The sequence below is a fragment of the Lutjanus erythropterus genome, chromosome 20 (genome assembly GCF_056507025.1).
Source record: "Lutjanus erythropterus isolate fLutEry1 chromosome 20, fLutEry1.hap2, whole genome shotgun sequence".
In the NCBI taxonomy this organism is placed as follows: domain Eukaryota; kingdom Metazoa; phylum Chordata; class Actinopteri; order Lutjaniformes; family Lutjanidae; genus Lutjanus; species Lutjanus erythropterus.
Genome location: NC_139336.1, coordinates 7,488,851 through 7,512,300, shown reverse-complemented (window position 1 = coordinate 7,512,300; position 23,450 = coordinate 7,488,851). Strand labels below are relative to the sequence as shown.

The 23,450-nt window shown below is 38.7% G+C and overlaps 2 protein-coding genes across 2 annotated transcripts; one reads left to right on the top strand and one right to left on the bottom strand.

The window, feature by feature from the left end:
• Positions 1-414: 414 nt before the first annotated feature.
• On the bottom strand, positions 415-5,220 carry ccnb1 (cyclin B1). The gene is made up of 9 exons (XM_084745660.1): positions 5,065-5,220; positions 4,673-4,801; positions 3,577-3,690; positions 3,290-3,478; positions 3,047-3,205; positions 2,682-2,918; positions 2,452-2,592; positions 1,859-1,969; positions 415-1,681 (listed from the first exon to the last, which is right to left on the bottom strand). The coding sequence occupies exons 1-9, from the start codon at positions 5,083-5,085 to the stop codon at positions 1,577-1,579; spliced, it is 1,206 nt and encodes a 401-aa protein (XP_084601786.1). The 5' UTR covers positions 5,086-5,220; the 3' UTR covers positions 415-1,576.
• Positions 5,221-6,728: 1,508 nt separating this feature from the next.
• On the top strand, positions 6,729-15,980 carry LOC146308132 (AN1-type zinc finger protein 5-like). Its single transcript, XM_084745708.1, has 6 exons — positions 6,729-6,959; positions 10,695-10,879; positions 10,991-11,141; positions 12,209-12,312; positions 13,188-13,316; positions 14,431-15,980. Exons 2-6 carry the CDS (start codon positions 10,723-10,725, stop codon positions 14,577-14,579), a joined length of 690 nt encoding a protein of 229 aa, XP_084601834.1. The 5' UTR covers positions 6,729-6,959; positions 10,695-10,722; the 3' UTR covers positions 14,580-15,980.
• The last annotated feature ends 7,470 nt before the right edge of the window (positions 15,981-23,450 follow it).

The following is a 23,450-nucleotide window of genomic DNA, read 5'->3' as shown; positions in this document are numbered from 1 at the left end:
AGAGGGTCAGTGTTCAGTAATGTGTCCCAAACACATACACTGCATGCAGTGTGTACTTTAAGGGCAGCTGCAGTACATACAACTGAAATATCTGAAAAAGGCCGGTAGACTTGTTCTATTACAGAGATAGTGATAATGGATGGTTCACACAGCCAACACTGTACTGGAGGCTGATTTCATTGTTTGATGTATTGGCAGGGCAAGTTTTAATAAGCACATAATTAAGTAAAGTGCATTCAATGGGGCATTTTGCAGAAAAATAAGTTTTGGTGCACTCTGGTGGACAGACATTTCTCAAGAACCTGCTGACCACAGGGACATTTAATAAACCAATGCCTAGCTCTCAATAACTACCTCTGAGGCAAGGAACCAGTTATAAAAAAAAAAAAAAAAAAAAAAAAAAAGTTCTGACCATTTTGGGGAGTGAAGTTTAATTTGAACACATATTAAAGTGTACAAAAAGCAGGGTTAGAGGTGCAATGTTTAGATGCAGTAAGAAAAGCAATTCAGTCTTGACCTTTAACAGTCATAGTGCAGAACACCAAGTCAAAACTTCTGGTCCAAGATAACATTTGGCCTGAGGAGGTGGCATGATTTTTGGGTTCCAAACGGGTGCATAACCCACTATTGCGGAAGAGATTACCTTTCCCCAGCATAGCCTTGACCCAGATAGCACAAATAAGGGTGTTGTAACATACTGACCTGGGGGGGAACTGACAAGTACTAAAGTGGTGGTCAACATTTACCAAGCCGAATTACAAATTCAGACCCATAACCTCTCTGCTTAAGCAGACACAGAACTGGAAGCTCAGAGGCATGCATCTGTAAGCTTAGAGCAACCTCTAGTGGTTATCAAAGTGAATGACAGGGAAGGAAATTTCTGGTCAGACTCATTTAATAGAAGCTTTAAAAGACATTTAACAATGTAAAAACCATTGAAAAGTATTGCTGTACACATCACATTAAGATAACAATCCCATTTAAAAAAGGGTGGGGCAATGGTTGTCCATTGAACCCTTTACAATGCTGACAACTTTAAAAACATGCCACAGGAGTCAAGATAGCAGTTACAGAAAATAAAAATATAAAAGAATTGCAGAGACTTGAAACTTGGTCACATTACACTGGTGTGGTGGATATTCAGATAGTGTTCAAGGATACTCAAGATTCCAGTCAGCTAACAGTGCATTAATGGTCCATGTTGTAAGCAGACATTGTGAAAATTGTGAGCGGCTACTGTTGCATTACAGTAGTCACTGGTAGGGGACTGAAATCTCACCAAGTAAATACATATAAGGCGACAGTCAAGTCACTGAAAAGCAGGTCAAGTTTTCAAGACAACACTGCCATTTTGTGGCCTGTGAAGTTTAGGGGAGGGGCCAGCTTTCAAAAATGAAAGCTGGGACCATAGGAAATCAAAACTCGTGGCATGCTTTGAAAGTTGACAGGAAAAGTAATCACAACTTCATTAAACATGCAAACCACTGACATGGTCCTTGGTGTGCTGATCCCTCAGTCACGTTAAAAAGTTTAAGTTATAATACAAATCAGCACATGGTGCTAAAACTTTGTCATCTCACTGGGTGACTTGCTTTGCAAGATCCTTCACCAATGAAGACTTGAGCTGCGAGATGGTGGCAATCCTCATCTGTTTTGATGTAGAGTACTTTCCTTTAATGGCCTATAAAAAACAGAAAGATCAGTGTTAGAATCCCTGACATTTTACTGGCTTTGTTAAGATGAAGGCTCTTCAGTTAAGTGCATTACAGTTGCTCCATTTAAGCTAATGCACCAGGTGATAAGGCTTTGCCTGACAGTTAGAAATGTCAGAATTGTTATGCAGTTTCACAACACTCACCATGTGTTTGGTCAGCCCCTCGTTCACTTTCACGACATTCTTGGCAATGTGTGCCATTACAGGAATCAAACTCTGTGCTGTGTAGTCCATGTAGTGCTGCAGTGTCACATCCTAAGGACAGACATTTCAGAACTTTAGTCAAAGACCATGCATCTCAGGGCATTTTCCCCAATCTGGAAAACAGCCCAAAATGTTTCTAGCTCAATCATCAATAGGCCCAGCCATTCTTTGCAACAAGAATGCAACTGTAAGATGAGCAACTTTAAGACCAGGCTATTTTAACTTGTAACCAGTAGACTTGTGTATGCTATGACTAATAAATTGCAGTACAGAAATGCTAAGTGTTTTGACCATGTTTCAGTTGTAGTTACAAGATTATGACACACCCTAATTTGTATACTGTAAAGTTATGTTTTTCAAGGGCTAACTTAAGTTATATTAATGTTTAGGATGCAAACTGGACCATTTTGCTTGTTAAACATTTGTATTCTTTGCAGCCTCAAATTCTGAAATCAGTTGGGCTACAATAGTCTGGAGGAGATTTCATGTAGAGCATGATTTTAATGAAGCCAGTTGTGACTAGTCAAACTCACCCATTCACCAGCATCCAAGATCTTGAGGGTGAAGGCCAAAGCAGCACTTGCCACCAAGGAAGGTGGGAAGTGAACCATCTCATAGTCCACCATGGTGAGCTCCAGGAGGTATTTTGCCAGGGTGTGTTGCTCAGCAGTCACCTGGGGGAGACAAGTAAGGAATAGCTAAATATAGCTTTCAAAGCAGGCACCATAGCTAGTTTCTGTTGGATTAAAATGCTACTACAAACCTCGTAGATCTTTGAGGCCCTTCTGAGGAACTGCAGGGGAAGAGGGCGACCTAGTTGAAACTTAAGCACCCGCAGGATTGTCATCTCCATGTCTCTGATTTGGGCGGTGGTGTAGGCCCTGTCTGTCACGTAGGCAAAGTCTGAGATCTCAGGGGGATACATCTCCTCATATTTGGAAGCAAGGAACATAGCAGTCACACCGACCAGCTGCAGCTGCTTCTTGGGGACTGGGTGGTCCTGATGGAGGTGCAACCACACAATATTAGAAACTGAGCGGCACGTAGCATGTTGGCAGAAGGCTGGAATATTCCAGTCATTTGTTCCATGCAGATATAACAGATGGCTCAAGCTTGATAGTCACCCACCTGAAGAAAGCGGTCAATGATTCCCACAGTCATGTACATGGTCTCCTGCAGCAGACGGAATTTAAGGCTCACTTGCACAAGCCAGTCAATGAGAATGGCCCGCATGTTACCAGTCACCTCCTGACCCTGTAGGTAAGCAGGTCTGACATTCTGCTCAACCTGAAGATAAACAGGAAACTGGGTTAAACCTAAGACTACGATTACAGGCATATGTAGTCAAGGAAAGTTTAAACTTTTGCTTGCCTCAAGCTGTCGCAGATACTTGTAGATGTCCTTCACATATTCACTGCAGAGCATGGGATTGTCATAGTCATCTGCATCCACATCCCTGATAGCAGTGTGAAGGATGACGTCTGAAAATGCCTGACAGAGGTCAGCAGGCTCACAGCCTGAAGTCTCCATAGGGGTGGGGGATGCTGGTTCAGGCATAACCTGCAGTGGTAGAAATTCCACAAATTTACATATACAGGAATGCCAAAGCCAGCAGTCATGGGCTTTAATGGCCAGGTAGCCACTGGCAGATGACTCACCTCCACCTCAGGTTGGGGTTTAACAGGAACAGCCTTTGGTTTGGGTGGTTCAACAACTGCCTTTTCAACTTTGGTGGTGACTTTTGCCTTCTTTGTGGCCTCTGTCTTGACATTCTAAAAGTGAAAAACAGATTGGTTAATTCGGGTCTGGTGAAGTGAAAAACTAATTTTGGTTTGGCATCAATTTCACCAAGTAAAATTAACATTTCATTTTAGTAACTGTGATTACTGTCACCTGATTAAAGAATAGTCCACCTAAACATGTACTCATTGCCTATTCACCCTCATACCAGAGGAAGATTGCTGTAGTTTTAATCCACAAAAACACTGATGTTTCACAGGAAAACACCATTGCAAGATCTGCTAAACCACTGAAGTCAATGACAGGGTTTCAAATGTGAAACAAACAAAATAACCATAAAATGCATGCATACTGCTCATCTGGTGTAATCCGAGTCTCCTAGAGATCCAACATGCCAAATTAAATTGAGAGATGTCATTAACACCACGTTTTAGCCTAAATCTTTGCTATAGCTCCTCATCTTGGCACCACATTCATGCACACACCATTTGAACTGGGTGTATGTGTACACACACACGAGTGGATGACTGACTTTGCTTTTGGGGGACTAAGCCTTTAAGTTGGTGGTGAGACAAAATGAGCAATTTAAGAAGTCAACTTTGAACATGTAATTAACATTTTCTGCCATTCTTAACCTTTAAAAAAAAAAAATTAGCAGTAGATTCACCCTTCTTACTCAGTGCAGGTTGGCATTAAGAGGCAATTTACTAGCACTGGTGCACTGTAAATAACCCACACCCTTTGCTACATTATGGGCTTCACCGAGTCCAGCTGCTAATCATTTTGCATATATCATTTTATTTCTGAGACAATCCTATCATACAGGTCAATGGGACCCCATCAAGCCAGTGCATCATCTCACAAATCCTATAAAGAATTTTGAAAGCATGGCTAGTTAGGCGTGTTTGCCTTGTAGCAATTACTAGATGACACTCCTATAACATGGATTACTTCAATTACGCATCGAAGATCATAGTAGACTCGCCAGATTTTATAATTAAGTCACATTTTTACCTTTTTCTGTGGTTCTTTGTTAACTGCGATGTTTCCAATCTCGCCAAGCGCCGCTCGAGGCTTCAGTGAGGGCCCGTTCACAGAGCAGGCCTTTCCCCCGAGGTCAGTCCTGGTAGAAGCCAAGCGGTTCTGTAAAATAAAGAGAAAGATGTCGAAATATTTTTTTTTTTTCAAAAAAAGCTTGTTATATAGCATGTTATTAGTTTAAATTGGTTTCAGACTCTTTAGTCGCGTTCCTATTACAGAACGAGACCGCAGGAGAGCAGAACGCACGACCGCATTAAACCTTGCAGGTATTTAAAACTATAAAAATTCAATAACGAGGATTTCTTGTAAAGACTTTTGCAAATATACGGTGCAAAATAAGAAATGTATAAGCTTAGAGCACTTACTCTAGTCACTCGAAGAGCCATGTCGAACCGTGTGTTGCTTCAACAATGAGACGGGAAATCCTAATGGAGAACGGTACCGTGTAATTTGTAGGTTCAGCTTCTTGGTTTAAATCCTCGCTCTCCGCAAGCTGATTCGCTGCGCCCTGAATTCTCCAAGCATGTGATTGGTCGAGCGCAGCTGTTTCAAATGCGTTCCCCAGACAACCAGTGGTCACATGGTCAAAAAATTTTTTTTGCTCACTTCCTTTTCCTGTTACGTCTTGCTTAGTATTTATTACACTTTCTGAAGCGTAATTTTTTTTAAATCTGTAAATTCAGTTAACATGAACGAATAAGTTAATGAACACGTGCACATGCTCAAAAAACAGAAGAAAAAACTGTAGTTAATTAATGTAAAAAACGGAGTTTACTGTGTTTACAAGTGCTGTTTGATCAACCCCCAGATTACATGCATTTTGGCTTAGCAAGGACTTAGTGTTTATCTGTCTTGCCAAGGCTGTACTTTTTGAATTATTTATCCTTCTGCCCACTCCAAACACAAGTTCATACACACAGGCATTAGGCCTCAGCAGTTTTGCAATTTCAAAGAATAACTAAAAAGAACAAATAACAGTTGTGTGGAGTACTGCCTTACAGAATTTATAGTGTCTTTCAGCTTTTTATGAACTTCGTCCTGTGTGTGGCCTGGAGGAACTGGAATCACACTCCTTCCTGACTACAAGGTCACCTCCAGTTTTCCTCAAAACAGAGCTATTCTACTGTCAAATATATCTTCAAATAGTAAAACTAATTATAATAAACGTTTTGAGTATGGCTGTGTTTTCTGTTCATATGTTCTTTGTTCATTTTGTTCATACAGAACTCAAAATGGTTCATGAATTTGATCTTTTAAACTCAGCTGAGCACAGCTTTTAAAGGATCAGTCATGTAGCCATACATTCCAGTCCTTGACATTGAGTTTTATTGTATTGTTGCTGGGTTTTTTTGTTTTGTTTTTTTGCTGTTTTGTATTTATTTTCTTGCTGATCTTTTGTGTATTTGTATTACGTCTCATCAAAGGATGGGCATTACAAACTATCCTAGCCTGTAAATGCTGTAGTATGTGGCATAATTGATCCATGCTATTGTTATATTTGTCCTCATAAAGATAAAATAGGGGGAGTGAGCCAAAAAGTTAATAAAAAATAAATATCAAACTTGGTATCAACAGAGTCACATGAAACAAGCTCTTGGGCCCTGTTTAGACCTGTTCTGTTCTGTTTCTGTTCCATCCAAATATGATGATCCTATACTCTGATGACTGTTAATTTCACTGTATTGTCCATGGGAAGATACAGCTAACCAGACAAAGAACAAGGTTTGACACAGAAATACCAAACTCCCTGGAGGAAAGTCAAGTCTACGAGGAGCAGTTGAAGGCAACATATCTTGTTTTCTCAGACAGCACGTCTGCGCTGGGCCATCTTGATTACATGAACATTGATTTTCAGCTAGGCAACAAAAAAGGTCGGAGCGACTGACTGTCTACTTGTCGAAAGAGGCCGGTTTAATGTTTTGTAATGGCCTGAAATATTTTGTGTCTCTTCTCCAGCAACACTACCTGCCCTCCAATCAGAGGGTCACAATTTCCGTGACGTCCACCGGAAAAAGGGGGCACGCACACGCACCACGTAAAGCAAAACAGATGCCACCCCAAATCAGCGACAGAGAGGACGTCAACGAAACTAGCTGAAGGTACTCCCAGGCGGAGTGGAGGCTGGCGTGAGAAGACTGAAAAGAAAGGCACAAACAACGACGCACCTAGACGGCCCTAGTTATTTAGCTCCGAGAAAAACAAAGTTATTCCGTCAGTTTAAAAAGTCTCTCGAGAAAACAACGTTTCTCAGGCAGAGAAGGTAAGTGAACTAGTTAAACCACAGCCAGCTAGAAAGCCTAAGTGTTTGTGAACTTTGTGAAGAGTGAAACAGCAACGTACACAGTTTTAAAGTCTTTAGCTGAAAGCGATTAACAGTTAGCCTTGACATCTATGTAAATTTATTTTCACTTCGAAGGCGAGGATTTCAGAATAGTTCCGTTTGGTTAACATTAGCACGTGTCCCTGAAAACTTTTCTTCTCCAACTGTGAGGTTGTTGTAAATTAAACACAAGTTCCGTATTGTATAGCAGTTAACTACAAATTCTTAAGTTAACTTGAATGTGTTGGAGTTTATTACCATCGACTTGTCTAGTAACTAAAAATAAAGTCAATCTGTATTTAACTTGGCTAAAGTTAATCTGCTAGCAACTCCACCACTATCTTCATGTAGTGATGTATCTTGTTGGCTAAAATTATATCGAGGTTTTATTGTTATTTGTGCCAGCTGAACTCATCACTCACATATTTTACATGCTAATACTCTCAAAACGACTTTGTTATAAGTTAGTGCCAAGATACTTTGCTCATCTGTGCCATCAACAAAAACAAAGAGCAGACAAAGCAAATGCTAACAGTTTTCTGCTTTAGCTAAGGTCTAGCATGCTAACATTAGCATTAATGAGATCACGAGAATCTGGTCACACTGTTGTTGTGGCTAACTATCACTAGCATAAAATGAATTTATTGAATATAATGCTTAGTTTCGTGTCTTTTAACTAAAAGCTTTTAAAACTATACTCATGGTTGAATGTGTCTACGCTGCCCGGTGTCATGTAGCATAGTTTTTCAAAGTAAGACGTTAGCAGCAGCCATTAGCTTGCTAGCATGACTCAGTGGATTTGTAGAATTGACACTGCCGTGGCCCGGTGTTTGTCAGGAAACAACCAGTGACTGTAGTTGAGATTAACTACATTGATTGCTTAAACCACCTCCACTGAAAACATATGACTACACATTAGGACTTGAGATGCTAGCGGGGTTGCGAGTTTGATGCTAGCATGTTCCAAGTACCACTAGACTACATGTTGGGGTCAGTGAATGATTTTGTCTTTTGTCTTGCTGATAAACGTGCTCCACTCTCTGTTAGTGCTGCACATTTAATTGCAATATGATCGAAATCGCAGTGTGACCAAGCGCAGTATCCAAATCGCCGAACAAGAACCAAATCACAATTTTTAACAAAATGAAAATGTGTGAGAAAACAACATTGTAATGAAGTACTTTAGTGCTGCAGAGATTTCCTGGCCTAAAAATCTCATTCTTCAGATGAAAGAAAACATGTTTATTTGGTACAGACCCTAGCAAATGTCACAACATCATTCCCACTAATAGTATCACGTATTGTAATTGCAGTTTCAGTCCAAATAATCATGATATGAGTTTTTTTTGTACCATATCATGCAGCCCTGCTTTCTGTGTGATCTGCAGGTGTTGTGCTAAAATTTGTACCTATGTCAGAATCTGTTCCCCTGCCCATTCCAACAAAACTGTGCTGGATTTGGCAGCCCCCTGTCTTCATAATGTGTTTCCTCTCTTGGACTGGAAAGTTGATGGTATCTTTGATGGGGAAACCTACTCTGTCGAGGATACAAATCCTGGCATGACACCAGGAATCTTGAGGTTGTCTATAAATAGATGCGTTCGCAGCCTTACTGTACTGAGGTACCCTGTGTGCGTGCGCGTGCCTTTGAGATCAGTGTCACATTGCTCCCGTGTGACAGAGGAAAGCCACCATACACAGGTCCATGTGAGCCTGTGAGCTGCATGGAGTACTGCAGTCTGCAGGCACACACACGTGAAGCTGCAGCTTGCAGTGTAGTGATGGGGAGAGGAGGAAGCCTCTGATGCAATTCACCGGAACCTGAACTTGGTGATGTTTGTGGTTCCCCAGTGTTTTACGAATGATTCATAACAGCCCTCCTACTCGTGATATCCTCACAACTTCCTTTAATGTTATTATAAGGCTTACGCAAGTTCATGTTTACTTGAGTAACTTTGGCAGAGATGAGGGGATTTGTACACTGTGTTTGAACTTTGAGGAAGTTATTTTGTCGGTATTAGTTAAACATGAATTTTAGATGCTTCTCCATACAGGCAAAATAGATATGAAGGAAAACCTGATTTAACTAAAAGGCTAAAGTTCTCAAATGTTGAATTTTGTCTTACACCAGCAACTGAAAAAGATGACTGCCCAAATTAAATGGTCGAAAATCTGTGTTAAAAAATCATGTCAACTCAGGGTCCGCCTCCTAGCTTTTATAGGACTGTAAACCCCATTTCACAGTCTTCATCTGCAAATCTAAAACATCTCTGAACCAAGAGGTTGAGAAGGTCGATACATAGATGCCTTTTCTCACATGTCAATGCTTAAATCACATGATTATCTCATTATTCAGTTAATGTGTTGTACCTATAGTGATACAGGTTAGATGGAAGCTATTGTGTTTTTTTTTCTTTGACTATTGAAGGAATAACTGATTGAGGAAAGGCTTTTGTCAGTGGTGACTCACTGCTCTTGTACAGTGTTGTTTGACCTTGCATGTGGTAGAATATAATGTATTAAGTAGCTCAGTAGCTAAAGTAGCCCAAGTCAAATGTGAGTGTGTGTTAATGGCTGATAGTTGTGAATGCACAATAACTGTCAGCACTGATAATGGGAACTTAATGTCATTTATTAGTGGTGTTACAACTCTTTGACTTTTTACGCTTTACGTGTTTTAAGGTCACGATGCAATTCACTTGTTCATTTTAAAGCACTGATGGCTTCACCATTTTAGACTGCCATGCCCTGATTTGTAAAGATCAACAGATCATTGTTTTTAGGCACTGACAAATGTAATCTTACATTCTTCTTTAAAAAGATTGTCTATATGGTAGCAACTACTATACAATGACCAGTAAGCTATGCTCTCTTGTTTTGACTCTTTCTTTTTCTTTTGTTTCTTCGGGCACCACTAAATGGGTGGAGAGGAAAAATACTGGGAGAATCGCCATTCTGTCTTTGATTCCAAGATTGTTGATGCTGAAAGCTCATTTTCATTGATTTTCAGTTTATTGTTGAAATTGTGACACCTCTAGGTATGAGGGTATTGAATGGAGTTAAGTGTGATTTAATAGACTCTGGGTTCATACAGGTGCTGGGAATCTTTCAAAACACCTCAATTTGAATGTTTTTAATGTTTAAAAAGTTCTTGGATTTTGGGTAAAGTGCTTGAAATAGTAATCTACTTTAATAATAAATAATTCTCTGACTGAACAGCCTGCTTTGTAGATGAAGAAAAATCACAATAAATTGGACAGCCTAATTGCTTTTGCCTTTCGCACAAAATGAAGACGACTCTGCGCGACCCTCGCTTGCCACTCCATGCGTGTGGTTACACACGTGTGATCTGTCGGTATTTGTTTATGTGCGCCGTCTGATGGAGCAGTGAGTTGAAGGCTAACAGATGACAACATGCCAAGAGGTTGCTGTGTCAATGAGCCATTGAAAACTAGGGAAAAAATTACAGGACTTCATTGACAATAAAGTTATTTTGTAGTAATTGTTGGGGTGGTTGTACAGGGTGACTCAACTTATTAATGCTCATTAATTCTGTAGGTCTGTTTATCATTTGTCTATGTATAATTAATCAGGTCAGACGTGTTTCCTTGTATGTCAGTTGTACCTGTGCAAACACTCATCACTCTGGCATGTGTCTTTTGTTTGTGTCTCCAGGTCAGCTCACCAGGTGGTAGACATCACTATGGCCCAGGAGACCAATCAGAGCCCAGTTCCTATGCTCTGTCCCACTGGCTGTGGTTTCTATGGCAACCCTAGGACTAATGGCATGTGCTCTGTGTGCCACAAGGAGCACCTGTCAAGACAGAACAATGGTGGAGTCAGTACATTGAGTCCTGTCGGTAAGACCTGCTGCGTCTGTCGCAGATTTCTTTTGTTCTCATGTGCACGTGGGACAAAACCCCTGGCCTCTGTGTCCGACCGTAACATGTGGTGAAACTTTCCTCCCTCAGGCAGCAGCAGCGGCCCCACAGCTGAGGCTTCGGCCATCCAGAGGTTAGAGGCCACTTTGAATAATGCCGCAGCCGCCGCAGTTGCTGCTGCAGAGGTGGCAGCTGAGGCCGCCGCTGCCTCTGCTGAGGCTGCTGCCTCCGAGTCTCTCAGGTGAGGGAATCCACCACAGTTTATTTTAGTGCCTTCAAACAAAGAAATGGGAAGTTGAATACACAATTTATACTCCACTTCCAAGTACTATTGCGTTTAAGTTGAGTTGTGAGTATAGTGTTTCCAGTCCTTGTCCACTTACAAACAGGCTTGGGGAGTAAAAACATACATTAACAGGAATATGAAATCTGGATACCAAAAAAGCAAACTGTATTCCATTACAGCCAGAAGAAAAGGAAGTTTAATAGGATTTAATAGGAACTGGGGATTACCATTGGGATACAAATGGAAGAAATAAGGAAGAAATAAAGAATGATATACTAACATGCACATTGTGTACACATTACAACAGTTCAGGAGTCTCACAACGCCTCTCTGGTCTCACTGAGACTAGCCCATTTTGCAGTCAATTCATTATCACGGCTTCCATTGAAATTTCAACAATATTTTGTTTTAAAATCAGAAAAGGGGAACATAATTTCATCAGTTCTGCATAATGTTACTTAACTTAAAAGCACACGGGTACCACTATATAATCCAAATGTGCATTTGTGCACAACAAAGGAAATGGCTAGACAGGCAATTAATAAATTTAACAATGTCCATAAACCATATTAGGCTAAACAGTTTCACCATATTTGGTATTGAATTGATCTAAAGGCAACTGACAGTAATCAGATTACCTTACTTAAATATTGTGATACTTGGATTAGACGACTGGTTAAATTTTTTAACTTGTAATTAGTAACTGTATCATAAAACAATGTCAAAGAAACGCTCCAAAGCCTGCTTACAAAGTCACGAATGCCTCAATGTTTGGTCATTCATGTGGGCCCTTCTAATAAACACAACGCCACAAATAAACCTGAAACAAGAAAATACATTCTTATTAGTATCTTATGTGTCTCTTCAACAGATAAGATGTTGGATATATGGAAAATATGGTTATGTAACTGATTTACTCTCCTGAAATCCTTTTCAAAAATTTGATATTAAATATTAAGCTTTGCTTTATTTTATAATATTGTATGGTTTTATTATAAAAATGTCCTTCTTATTCTTTGCAGTGGGCTTTCAACAGCCATTTCTGTAACACAACAGATGACTGAGATGAGTCTTTCCTGTGAGGAGAAAGGAGCATCAGGGAGCAAAGTAGAACTTACAGAGCCAGGTGGGTGCCATGTATGGACTTTTTATGTATAACAGAGGCTGTCCATACATTAAACAGTTACACTAACACAGAAGTATACCAGCAGGTCAATACAACAGTCCTGCCAGAAATGCCACTGTGAAGCTTATACACTATAATGTTTAGCTTCCTCTGATCTGTATTTGACCAAGGTGTAAATCAACGAGCAGAACTGATTTATGGCTGTATTGGATTTAGATGGTAGGTACACCAACATGACATACCGTGTTCTGACATATTGGCAGAAATATTCTTGCTTTGAACTACACTTTTGCGTATGTGTAATGACTGCCTCGTGTGTGTTCCCCGTTTTCAGAGATGGCTGTGTGCATCCTCAGAAATTAACACTACACAAGCATGGGGTTAAAAAGGAAGTATATCTCTGGCCTAAAGCAGATTCTGTTGATTCTGGTGGCCCCTGTGATATGCCTTAATATTAATAAGCCAACAGCAGTATAGCTTGGAAGCAGGCCAACAGAAAATGTTACGTTATAAACCAGTTATATTACAGTAACATCCGTGATCTACTTGCAACATATTTCACAAATAAAACAGACTTGATACATACTTGTCTAGGAGGAAGAGTGCCAATCCTTCCCCAGTTTCAGCCACAAACACAGGGTTTAACACCAAAAATAAAATAATAATGGGCTCTTCTGATCGGCTTGCAGTAAATAGTTTCATCTGATGTCCAGGGGAATTTTACAGGCATTAAGAATCACTATATAGAAATAGCAAATCTTCTCGCTGATCTTGTGTGTTTGCTTATGTAGGTCATCAGTATTAAATGGTTTGTCCTCTGCTTGCATTAGTATGAGAGCAGCTTTACTGAGTGAAGTGTTTTTTTGTGTCCCTAGTGTTGAGTCAGCCCACATTCTCAGCCTCACATCCCTCCACTGCTGGCAGTGAGGAGTTCAAAGCCCCAGAGCCCCCCAAACCCAAGAAGAATCGCTGCTTCATGTGCCGCAAAAAGGTTGGCCTTACAGGTAAGAACTGACACAGATAAAGCTCTAACTTTCAAAGCTTAAATATAGTGATTGAATTCTATACAAGGTGGAGTGTTAGGTTCTCAGTAAGATTGCTCTGGGTAGCAGCCATGCTTCTGGTATGAGAATGTTGATACAATCTGGCCAAACCAGAGTCATCGCAAGGCAAGCTTTTGCTTGTCTGCCATTTTGTCTCACAGCCCACAGCAGAATGCAAGTAGTTGATAATTTTTTTGCAATTGCTGAGGGAAAAAACAACACTATCCATCACAATCCTCTGCAGCATTTTTCTTGAGGCAGCAAAGAGCTAAAAAGGAGATAGACAGAAGGAGAGGTTTAACTGTTCTCCTAGAAACTGATTTTTTGAGCCTTTAAAAAGTATTTCTAGACCCAAGTTCTTGCATAAAAAACTCTGAAAATTGCATCAGTGAAATTTACTATGTAAGTGCCATTACTCCAAAATTGTAATTTTATAAGTAATAAACTATCTTACAGAGAGTAGTGATCCATTGTGTTATATTATCTTTAGAGTCTGATTGATATATCAGACACTATACACAGCTATATTGGTCTAAATCCGTGTCGGTTTATATGTTGTACAATATTTTTTTTACAGAGCATGATGCAGATTGTTTTTTTAGTTTTATAGGTGGCATTTTATGTACACTTGATAATTTGTATAAATGCAAGTTGTTTTATTTGTGTTTTTTCATCTATAGTCTTTTATGCTTATTAAAAATCACCAGTGAAAGTTTGTTGTTTCAATATCCTGATGTCATTTTGGATTTTACATGTGTGAATAAAGAATATAGGCAGATGTATCAACATCAGTACTTATTTACTCTCTAATACCAGTAATCTGCCCCAAACATCCAGTCTGGGTTGGGCTCTAATTCTCGTAGATCCCCCCCCAAAAAATTCCTTTTCCAGAAAAAGTTTCTTAACTCACCGATTTGACAAGTAGTTCACGGATCACATCATCCTTAGTGGTGAGTTGTTAAGGTCAACATCATGTCGCCGCAGCGTGCCAGAATGTCTACAGTCAGGGCTGTTTTGCAGTTGAGAGCACTTGTTATTGATTTGACTCAGCCTGTCCTCTACTGTGGTATTTCAGGTTTTGACTGCCGCTGTGGGAATCTGTTCTGCGGACTCCACCGTTACTCTGATAAGCATAACTGTCCGTACGACTACAAAGCCGAAGCTGCTGACAAGATTCGCAAAGAGAACCCCGTGGTGGTCGCTGACAAGATCCAGAGAATATGAAGAGGACTCTCAGTTTGACTTTGAATACTGGGAGCAATCGGCTTTAAAAAAATGGACTTGAGCCCAGCCTTCCTCCTGAAGGACCTGTTTTTGTCCCCCCTCCCCTTGTTTGTTATACATTCAGGACGTTTTTTCCCCCGGTGCATGAAAGTTCACGTATATTTTCAGCTTTCATTCTCATTAGCGTGTGAGTTTAACATGTTTGGAGGGATGTATTGAACAAAAACAACGTGTATGTGAAGATGGGGGGTGGGTCCATATCAGTGACTGAAGAAAAAAAAAAGTTATTGCCCTTTTAGAAAATGCTGTTGATGGCTGCCCAGTCTTTTTCATGATCCCCCTGAGATCGCTTGAACTATGCCTGGAAAGAGCTCGGACACTCGGGCCCGTTTGGACTCCCAGACTGTTACTGCTGTTGGCTGATGGCGCCATCTCAGCCATGCTTGCTCTCTGCTGGCTTGAGTAGCAAAATGGATGTCGTCATTTTTTTCCTTTTTTTTTTTTGTTTGTTTTGGTCAGACTTTAACCCTCCTTACTTGTCAGACTTTGCGTCCTGGTAAGTTTTTATCGAGCCGAAACGCTTCTCTGTGCCGCTGGAATCTCGTCCACTCTGGCCGCCCGTTGACACACAGCTGCTCAGACGTGCTGCAAAAGAGACTTTGAAGAAGAGACTTTGTTGCGAGCCCCTTCTCGCTGGCTCATATCCCTTCCCTCTTGCTGTGTGTGCGGCACTAGAAACGTAACGTAGTTTTGACAGTTTACTTCTTTTCCTCTCCTGTTGATCTCGGGCTGAATGCTGTGACCCACTCTGTGCCCGGGATCTGGACGGCAGGCACATGGACTTCCTGCTTTTTAGGTCTTTAAAACATCCACTGAAGTCACATTATGTTTCCTTTGTTTTTGATTTCCAGAAAACTGGTGTGTATGCCGTGTGTTGTATGACAAGTAGCCTAAACTTGTATTAATTTTTTTGCCTTTGGAAGGGTTTAGCTCCACTAATATTTTCATCTTTTACTTCACTATTGAATGTTTTCCTCGATTTTTAATGTGAGCTGACAAATTCACAGCGTTGGGAGTGTTGGACTGCTGCATACTGTGTTACCAAACACAAGTGTGTGTGTGTTTGTGGGAGTAGATGTGGACGGCTGGTGTGTGAGTATCGTGTGAGGCTAAGTGGTTGTGTGCCGCGGTGACTTAGTGAGACCTGTGGTTGTAGGTTATTAATAATTTTCAGTTTTGTTGATTTTTCAGTCTGGCTGCTTAATAATCAGTTTTTGTTTTTTACCCTTTAGTTATGCAAGTTTGTACAAACATCTTTATTTATATACTGCAGTGCGCGTAATCCTCCAATAATACAGAATGAATTGTATGATGTAAATAAATTATGTTCACAAATATTAAGTCAAGAATTCTTGGCCCTTCATTTTACAATGCAGTGATAATCTGTAAGAGCAGTTTTACATTTTCAGGTAAGAACATGTAATATAGTGTGAAAGGCAAGAATAGGGAAACAGTTGGTATCACTTCAAGTTCCTGGTCCCAAAATTTCATGGTAAATAGGTGGTAATTACAAAAACAACATATTTGAAATTTCTCTGAATTTACCTGCAAATTTACCCCAAATTTCATGGTAAATGTGTGATAATTAGCAGGTATTTATAACTGAAATGTGTTAGACAGTGTCCCCATATTTATTGAAAATTACTCCTTAGTAATTGCCACCCACTACATGAAAATAGCATGTGCTAATTATCACATAATTAACCATGATATTCGTGGGTAATTTCTAAGAAATTTCAAATATGTTACTAGGTATTTACCACCCATTTACCATGAAACTATAGGACCTGGAAATTGGAGCGTTGCAGAACATTTTTAGGAAATATAAGACAGTTAAAAGAAAATTAAAGGTCCAATAAAATCAGGAAAGGCTCTCTGATAGAAGTATGTTTTAAGAAGGAGCTTAAAGGACTCAGCCGACTTGATTTACTCTGGTAGGTTGGTCCAGAGCCTCGGGGACCCTGATTGCTAATGCTTCGTACTGTTGTGTACTATACTAAGAAGGTGAGAAGTATAGCAGGAAGAGAGGCCACAAAGATTCTTAAAAGGAATCAGTAACATCTATTTTAAAACACACTGGGAGCCAGTGTAAAGAGGCTAAAAGAGGATTGTTGACAATGTTTCTTAGTTGTGTTTAAAAGTCTGGCAGCTCAATGCTGTACAGTCTAGACGATCAATTTGTTTTTGGTTCAGGCAAGTAAAAAGACTGCTGTAGTAATCTAGATGTGATAAGATGCTGGTATGTCAAATGGTCTCTGTGTCCTTAGAAATATTTCAAGAATATGATCTATCTCAGCTTTTTAAGATGATAAGAACATCATTGCACAAGCTTTGTCATGTGTTGTTAAAAACTTTATTATCAAACCAGATGCTGAGATTCCTGACAAAAGTCCAGTTTGCTCCACTTGTAAACTCTGTAACTCTGTAATGAAACTGAAAGCTTGGTTTAATCCTCAACTTCATACCTCTTCTATATGAATCTACTTTATATAAAGTTAAATATTTTTTTTCAGTGTTTTCTCACTGAACAACCAGCCTTCATGTGACGCTTTCACTGCTCATCTGGCAGTTATGGTTTTATTGAATGTGTTGAAAGAAGAGAAAATCTGCACACTAAAAGTGCAGATCAGCTCCCCAAACACTTCATATTTCATTTTAAAGATAAGTAAAAGTACCAGTACAGAAAAGTAAAAATATTCCTGTGTGAAACATAAAAATAGTGAAAAAAAATAGTGACAGTATTAAAATAAAAGTACTGGTTTGGCCTCTGACTGATATAATCTTATATATGATCATAGGTGGAGCTAGTTTGAACAACTTTTATATACTTTTTTTATGTGCAGGGACACCAGAGGAGTTGTGAAGTTACTGAATGATTAATGGCAGAGGAGAGAAGAAAAACTAAAGTTATGATACACATCTGTTTTAAGTTTGGGGACTTTTTCTCCAATTATTATTTTTTTTTGTGGATCATTGGATCATTTGCACATTTATTAAAATGAAACCATGTGAGAATTATAGATGGAAAAATCAGTGTTTGGTGAAGCCATTAACAACTCAACACATCTGAAATTTGACCATGACTAAAAAGCTTTTTGTACGATGTCAGAAGCCAAAAAGGTTGGAAACCGTTGGTTTTTAATCTTTTTATTTTATCTGTTTTAAAGGCTTGTTATATTATCCACTGTGTAAAATCTTCATCTTAACAATAATTAGTAACATAATGTTTTCCACCACTGATCACAAACCTGTGTACCTGTGTAAATTTGACATCATGTAGCCAGAGTAAACTGAACAGCATACAGAGAGGATGACAGATTTTTAGTTTAACCACCATTTGGCAAGAAAAAAACCCACATCTGGTCAATTGTGAAAATGTCTATTTTTCTTGATTTCTTTTAAAATGTCAAAAGTGGGATCCAACTGCAGTTTTTCCTGCTGATGGTTCAGATGTTGAGTGCAACATCCAGCTGACAGTTCCAGGCTGGAGTCTGTCAGTTTATCTGCCACAGCTCTCCTCTGTGTCCATGTGACTGCGCGGCTGTCGTCTCTCTGCGGGGGGAAACCGGATCTGCTGCAGTGAGTTTGTGGCCTCGGGTCACGTTATGACACCCGCTGCCCTGCCTCGCCGTGAGGGCTCGCGTACGTTTTCATACGCACACGTGTGGGTTGTACCCATTCATCAGCACGAGCAGCACATGGTGTCATAAACACTTAGGTTACTCAGCTGGTCAGACTCCCCCTCCCTCCTGAGGATTAGTAGAAATAGTTCCCCAAATAATCTTGTGTTTCAGCAGAAGTAAACACTGACCACTCACAACTTTTGTCTTTTCACTTTGTACATACAAAAGACATTTACTTCTTTATTTATTTACTTCAAAATTTTATGATGACCTAATATTGCTCTCACTTTACTGTTACAGTAGTTTTCTCTTGTTGTGCCCACTTTGATAATTATCTTCACTCATAAAACTCATTGTCAGTACAGTAGGTCAGTGGTTCCCAATATATTTCTGGTATGCCTCCCCTTAAGAGGCTGAAAAAAGTTCACAATTATTACATTAAATAAATAAAATAATAAAAAGAAGGATTTAAAAAGTTTAATTTTAGTGAAAAGTCAGCATGGCAGCATCAACAAACTACTGCTGTTGGTAGTTTTTTGCAGGCATGTACCAAATGAAGACATTTTCTTCTGTGTGGAGTCTGAGTTGTAGGACAGGACATCTCTGCCTCACTGATTCATTCATTTAAAAGTTTAAAAGACACATTTTGCCTTTAACAAATATTTCACCTCCTGTGATTTGAAAATAGCAGAAAGCCATATTGCGATTTCAATCAAATTTTGATTAACTGTGCAGCCCCAGCAGTAGGTTATTACATATTTTAAATAGAACACGCTTATCAAGCCAGAATCAATCCCTAGTAATGAATTATATAAAGCGAAACAACTGTTACTTATGTATTTATTTACTTGACTGGATCCACAGTATCTTCTGCTGTAGCAGTTTGGTTGCTAATCCTCCTGAGGTTCTTCAAAGTAAAATAATATTCACCATCAATATAAAACTGGAGTGATATATTGGCTGTTGATTATTTTAATGTAGCTGATCCACATGTTAAGTTTCTCCACCATATGTGCTTTAAGTATATATCTTAATATTTTATTTTCCATGCTGCACACAAATATAAACTGTAGTCTCCCAAAATGGAAATTCTTTAAAAGTGCCAGTGTGACATTTTACAAAAATAAAGCTTTCCACCTCTGTGCATAACAAGCATGACTGCACACAGGCTGTGTGTGAGATGAACTTCTATTTCACAGTGCATGCAGCTCCACAGCATGCTTATGAATGCTTTAAAGGAACATTCCACCCCAAAGCAAAACAATACATATTTTTCCTCTTATCTGTGGTGCTACTTATTCATCTAGATTTTGGTGATTTTTGGTGTGAGCTGCAGAGTTTTGGAGATATCAGCCATAGAGATGTCTGCCTTCTCTTGAATATAATGGGACTAAATGGCACTCGGCTTGTGGTGCTCAAAATCACCAAAAAATAAATGTAAGAGCAGTGCCTCTTTTCAGAAATCATGACTCAGTCGCTCAAAATAATCCACAGATCTAGTTGTGATCAGTTTCACGTAGGAACTATTTTCTCTCTACAGAACTACGCTCGCCAACTGTATCAACACAATAGATGGCTCAGTGGTGTTATTATTACAGCTCAGCTGAGGACGATGACGTGTGTATACATCCTGCGCTGTCATGAGCACGAGCCTCTCGATCATGAGTAGATGCACACTTCCTTATATGTTGTGAGTTGATGGGTGTACTTCAGTAGAAAGAAAGTAGTTCCAACATGAAATTGCGCACAATGTGGTGTGTGAGAATTATTTTGAGTAACCAGGTCATGATTTCTAGTAAAGAGACAATGATGACGATGTCTCCAAAACTCTGCAGCTCACACCAAAACTAACTAGATGGATAAACAGCACTACGGGTAAGATGAACAATTAGAATTTTTAATTTTGGAGTGAACTGTCCTTTTAAGTTAGCTTATCATAAGACGACTGAAGACAAAAGTAAAACTGAGCAGCACATTTTGTATAAGGATGGAAAATTTGTTCCCAGGAAGTCAAAACAAGGCCGTTAAAGGCTTTAATTATTGGCTCAGATAATTGTATTCTAACAGTCATTCGTGCACAAATGAGCAACAGTAAAATTACTCAAAGAAAGAAATAAAACTGCTTTTGTGAACATTAGATGCAAAGTAGACAACTGTGTATAAAATTATCCACTCTGTAATTTTATTGTTTAAAACAGTAGCAGTACCCATCCCTCTACCTTTAAAGTGACACCAATATCAGTGGAGTACATTTGATACCTTTTTTTTTTTTTTTTGAAAGTTCTGCTTTATAAAGAAACCATACAAACAGTAATTTTTCTCTAGATCTGGATACCAAAAGGATTGAATTCAGGTATTGTTTTACTGGAGAGGTTTTGATAATCCCTGGTTCTGGGTTATTTTTAATCGCGCCTTAAAAGGTACTGATACCCAGTCCTAAACTTTACTGTACCACATTGTGTTTGACACTGTGTACACAAACCCACACACACATCGAAGTGTATGAATTTACGCCCTGCTTTTACAAATGAAGGCAGCTTTGTACAGCTGCTAATCTTTTTTACACATTCACAAAGTTATGTTCTCATGGGGAGATTTTTTTTCAGAGGTTTACAAACAACCACACGTTATTTCTGAGCATAATTTTACAGACTCACAATATTATTGGCCCTTACTTAATACCATTTTTAACTTTCATTATCGTTCATATTTGGAACCTTTTCACATCTTCTGTTGTGTTTTATCTGTGACTGTGAAAAACATAGTGAAATATAAAGAATATATTAAACATATTCTCACAAAAATGCACAATACACAGTTATGTTTCACTAGTTTAGGTTAGAATAACCTAAACTATATAATGTTTCTTTTAGTAAATAGCCACTAGGTGGCATAACAGACATATACAATCCTATATTACACAACGTAACATTAGAACAACAACCCAACATGAATGTGTTCTTCATCATATTGTGCAGATGGTGTGAAACTGAAACTCGTGGAGACAAAACCAAAAGCTAAACACTAAAGATCACATTTTACATTTAAAAGGAGTCATTTCAAATCAACTCTGAAACATCACACAGTCAGCACAGTTTGGATATTGTGATTAATACAATCATAAATGTAAACAGTTTTAATAGACTTATATTCTAATATTAACATTTAGAGTTGTGATTAAAAGTACCATTTAAGTTTTTTAGTCCTCGTGCCACACATACACACACACACACACCCACACACACACACTTCATTGACCTGTCACCGTTGTGCAGTAATATTACAGCATTTGAGAGACCTGATCCATTAACTTTTAATTGCTCATGCATCTTTCATGGTGATCATACATGAAATATTGATTTAGAAACATGTGATGCTGTTTTAGACACGCAGGTGTTCGGAAATTCGTGTCAAGACCACAGATGTGTCCAGATTCGAAGAAAAAAAATAAGTTAATTCCTGCAAGATAGTTCGGCTGGTTTTTGAACTTTCCTGTAGTTGGCATCGAGCGAGACACAAATGTGTAAATATGCAACTGACTGCTAGAGCTGCAACAATTAATCAATTATTAATTGATTATTGCATTAATTCTGATAATCTATCAATCGGTTTGAGTATTTTTTTTTTTTTTTTAAAAGCCAGAATTCACTGATTTTAGCTTCTTAAATGTGAGTATTTCCTGAATTCTTTGCTCCTCTCTGACAATAAACTGAATATCTTTGGGTTCTGAGTAAAACAACAACTAAAGTCTGCACATCAACTTAAATGCATGCATGTAATTTTTGCTGCTTAGGTGGACATCAAACCAATAACAAAAGACAGACTTTAAGGTTGTGAAGAAGTGTGGGACCATGGGAGTTGTTATCTTCATTGTTAACCAACCAAAATTACAAATGAAAATGTATTGAATGTGATGCAGAATGATATCATGTTCATAAATAAGGTAATGTGTTCAAGTTTTACTCACATCACATTTACTCATGTTTGCCAACTTCCTTCCTCACTGTCTGACACATCATCTGGCGTTTCTCTGGAAGACTTCCTGTGGGTTTGAACACAGTTGAAAATGTTTGGGATAATGTAAGTACATGACTCAGCAAAATCTGTAACAAGATCTATTTGTTTTTAGTCATTTTTAATACAGAAATGTTACATATTATACCTTTCAAAGATGCCTTTCAAAGTCTGATCCTGCAAATTTGAGGATCTGCCAAATCCAAGACCAATCCAATACCATCATTTTCCCTCTCTTGAATAACTAAGCCATTAATAATACATTTGTTTGTATGCACTTCGCTTAATCTAGCCATCTAAAAGCATCATTCTCACACTGAAACAAACATGAAATGCACAGCCCACACCGTGACTCAGTTATACAATAGTGTTTTTTCACACACAGAACTTTTAGCGCCATTAAAGTATTGAACATGAAATTTGAATAAAGCTCATAAAGGCATAAATTGTACTTGACTGTTTTTGCTTCCTTCCTTGATTTTAAATTAACCCCTCACAGCTGACATTGTGACAGCGCTACTGACAGGTCTCAGTCATGTTCTAGCTACTGTTCGGGTGACACATGATGCTCATCTTGTTTTATTAAGAATTTACATGATAGTTTAGATCAAGGGTCTCCAACCTTTACAAGAGCCCCCCCCCCCCCCCAAAAAAAAAAAAGAAAAAAGAAAAAAAAAAGCAGTCTGGAGCAACAACTATTACATTCTTTTCCCTGAAGACTTTGGCATCCATAGGTAGCTTATGGAGACTCAAGAAGACTAGCCAACCTTCAAAATATAGAAGAAAAGGCACAGAGCCATAGGCATGGGTTAAGACACATTTTAGTTGACAAAATATTAAAACTTTTTTTTTAAATCATTAGTTGAGATAATTTACTATTCCTCTTTAGTTAAATTTGAATCTTTGAGTTAAAAAACAAAAACGTGTATTTCACAATTTGGTGAACCTGATTTTTCATTATTTTGGTGTCTGAAATGAAATATATTGATTGAAAATAAAAATAATTATTTAATAATTAAAAATTTTAACATTTACTTTCACTTGAATAAATTTACTCTATAGAAATACATTTAAATTTACATACATTTTGGGAGTGTTCTAAAACTTAAAGATTTAAGTTTATCTAAAGAAGAAAACTAAATTATCTCAACAGAATATCGGTAGTTGGTGAAAG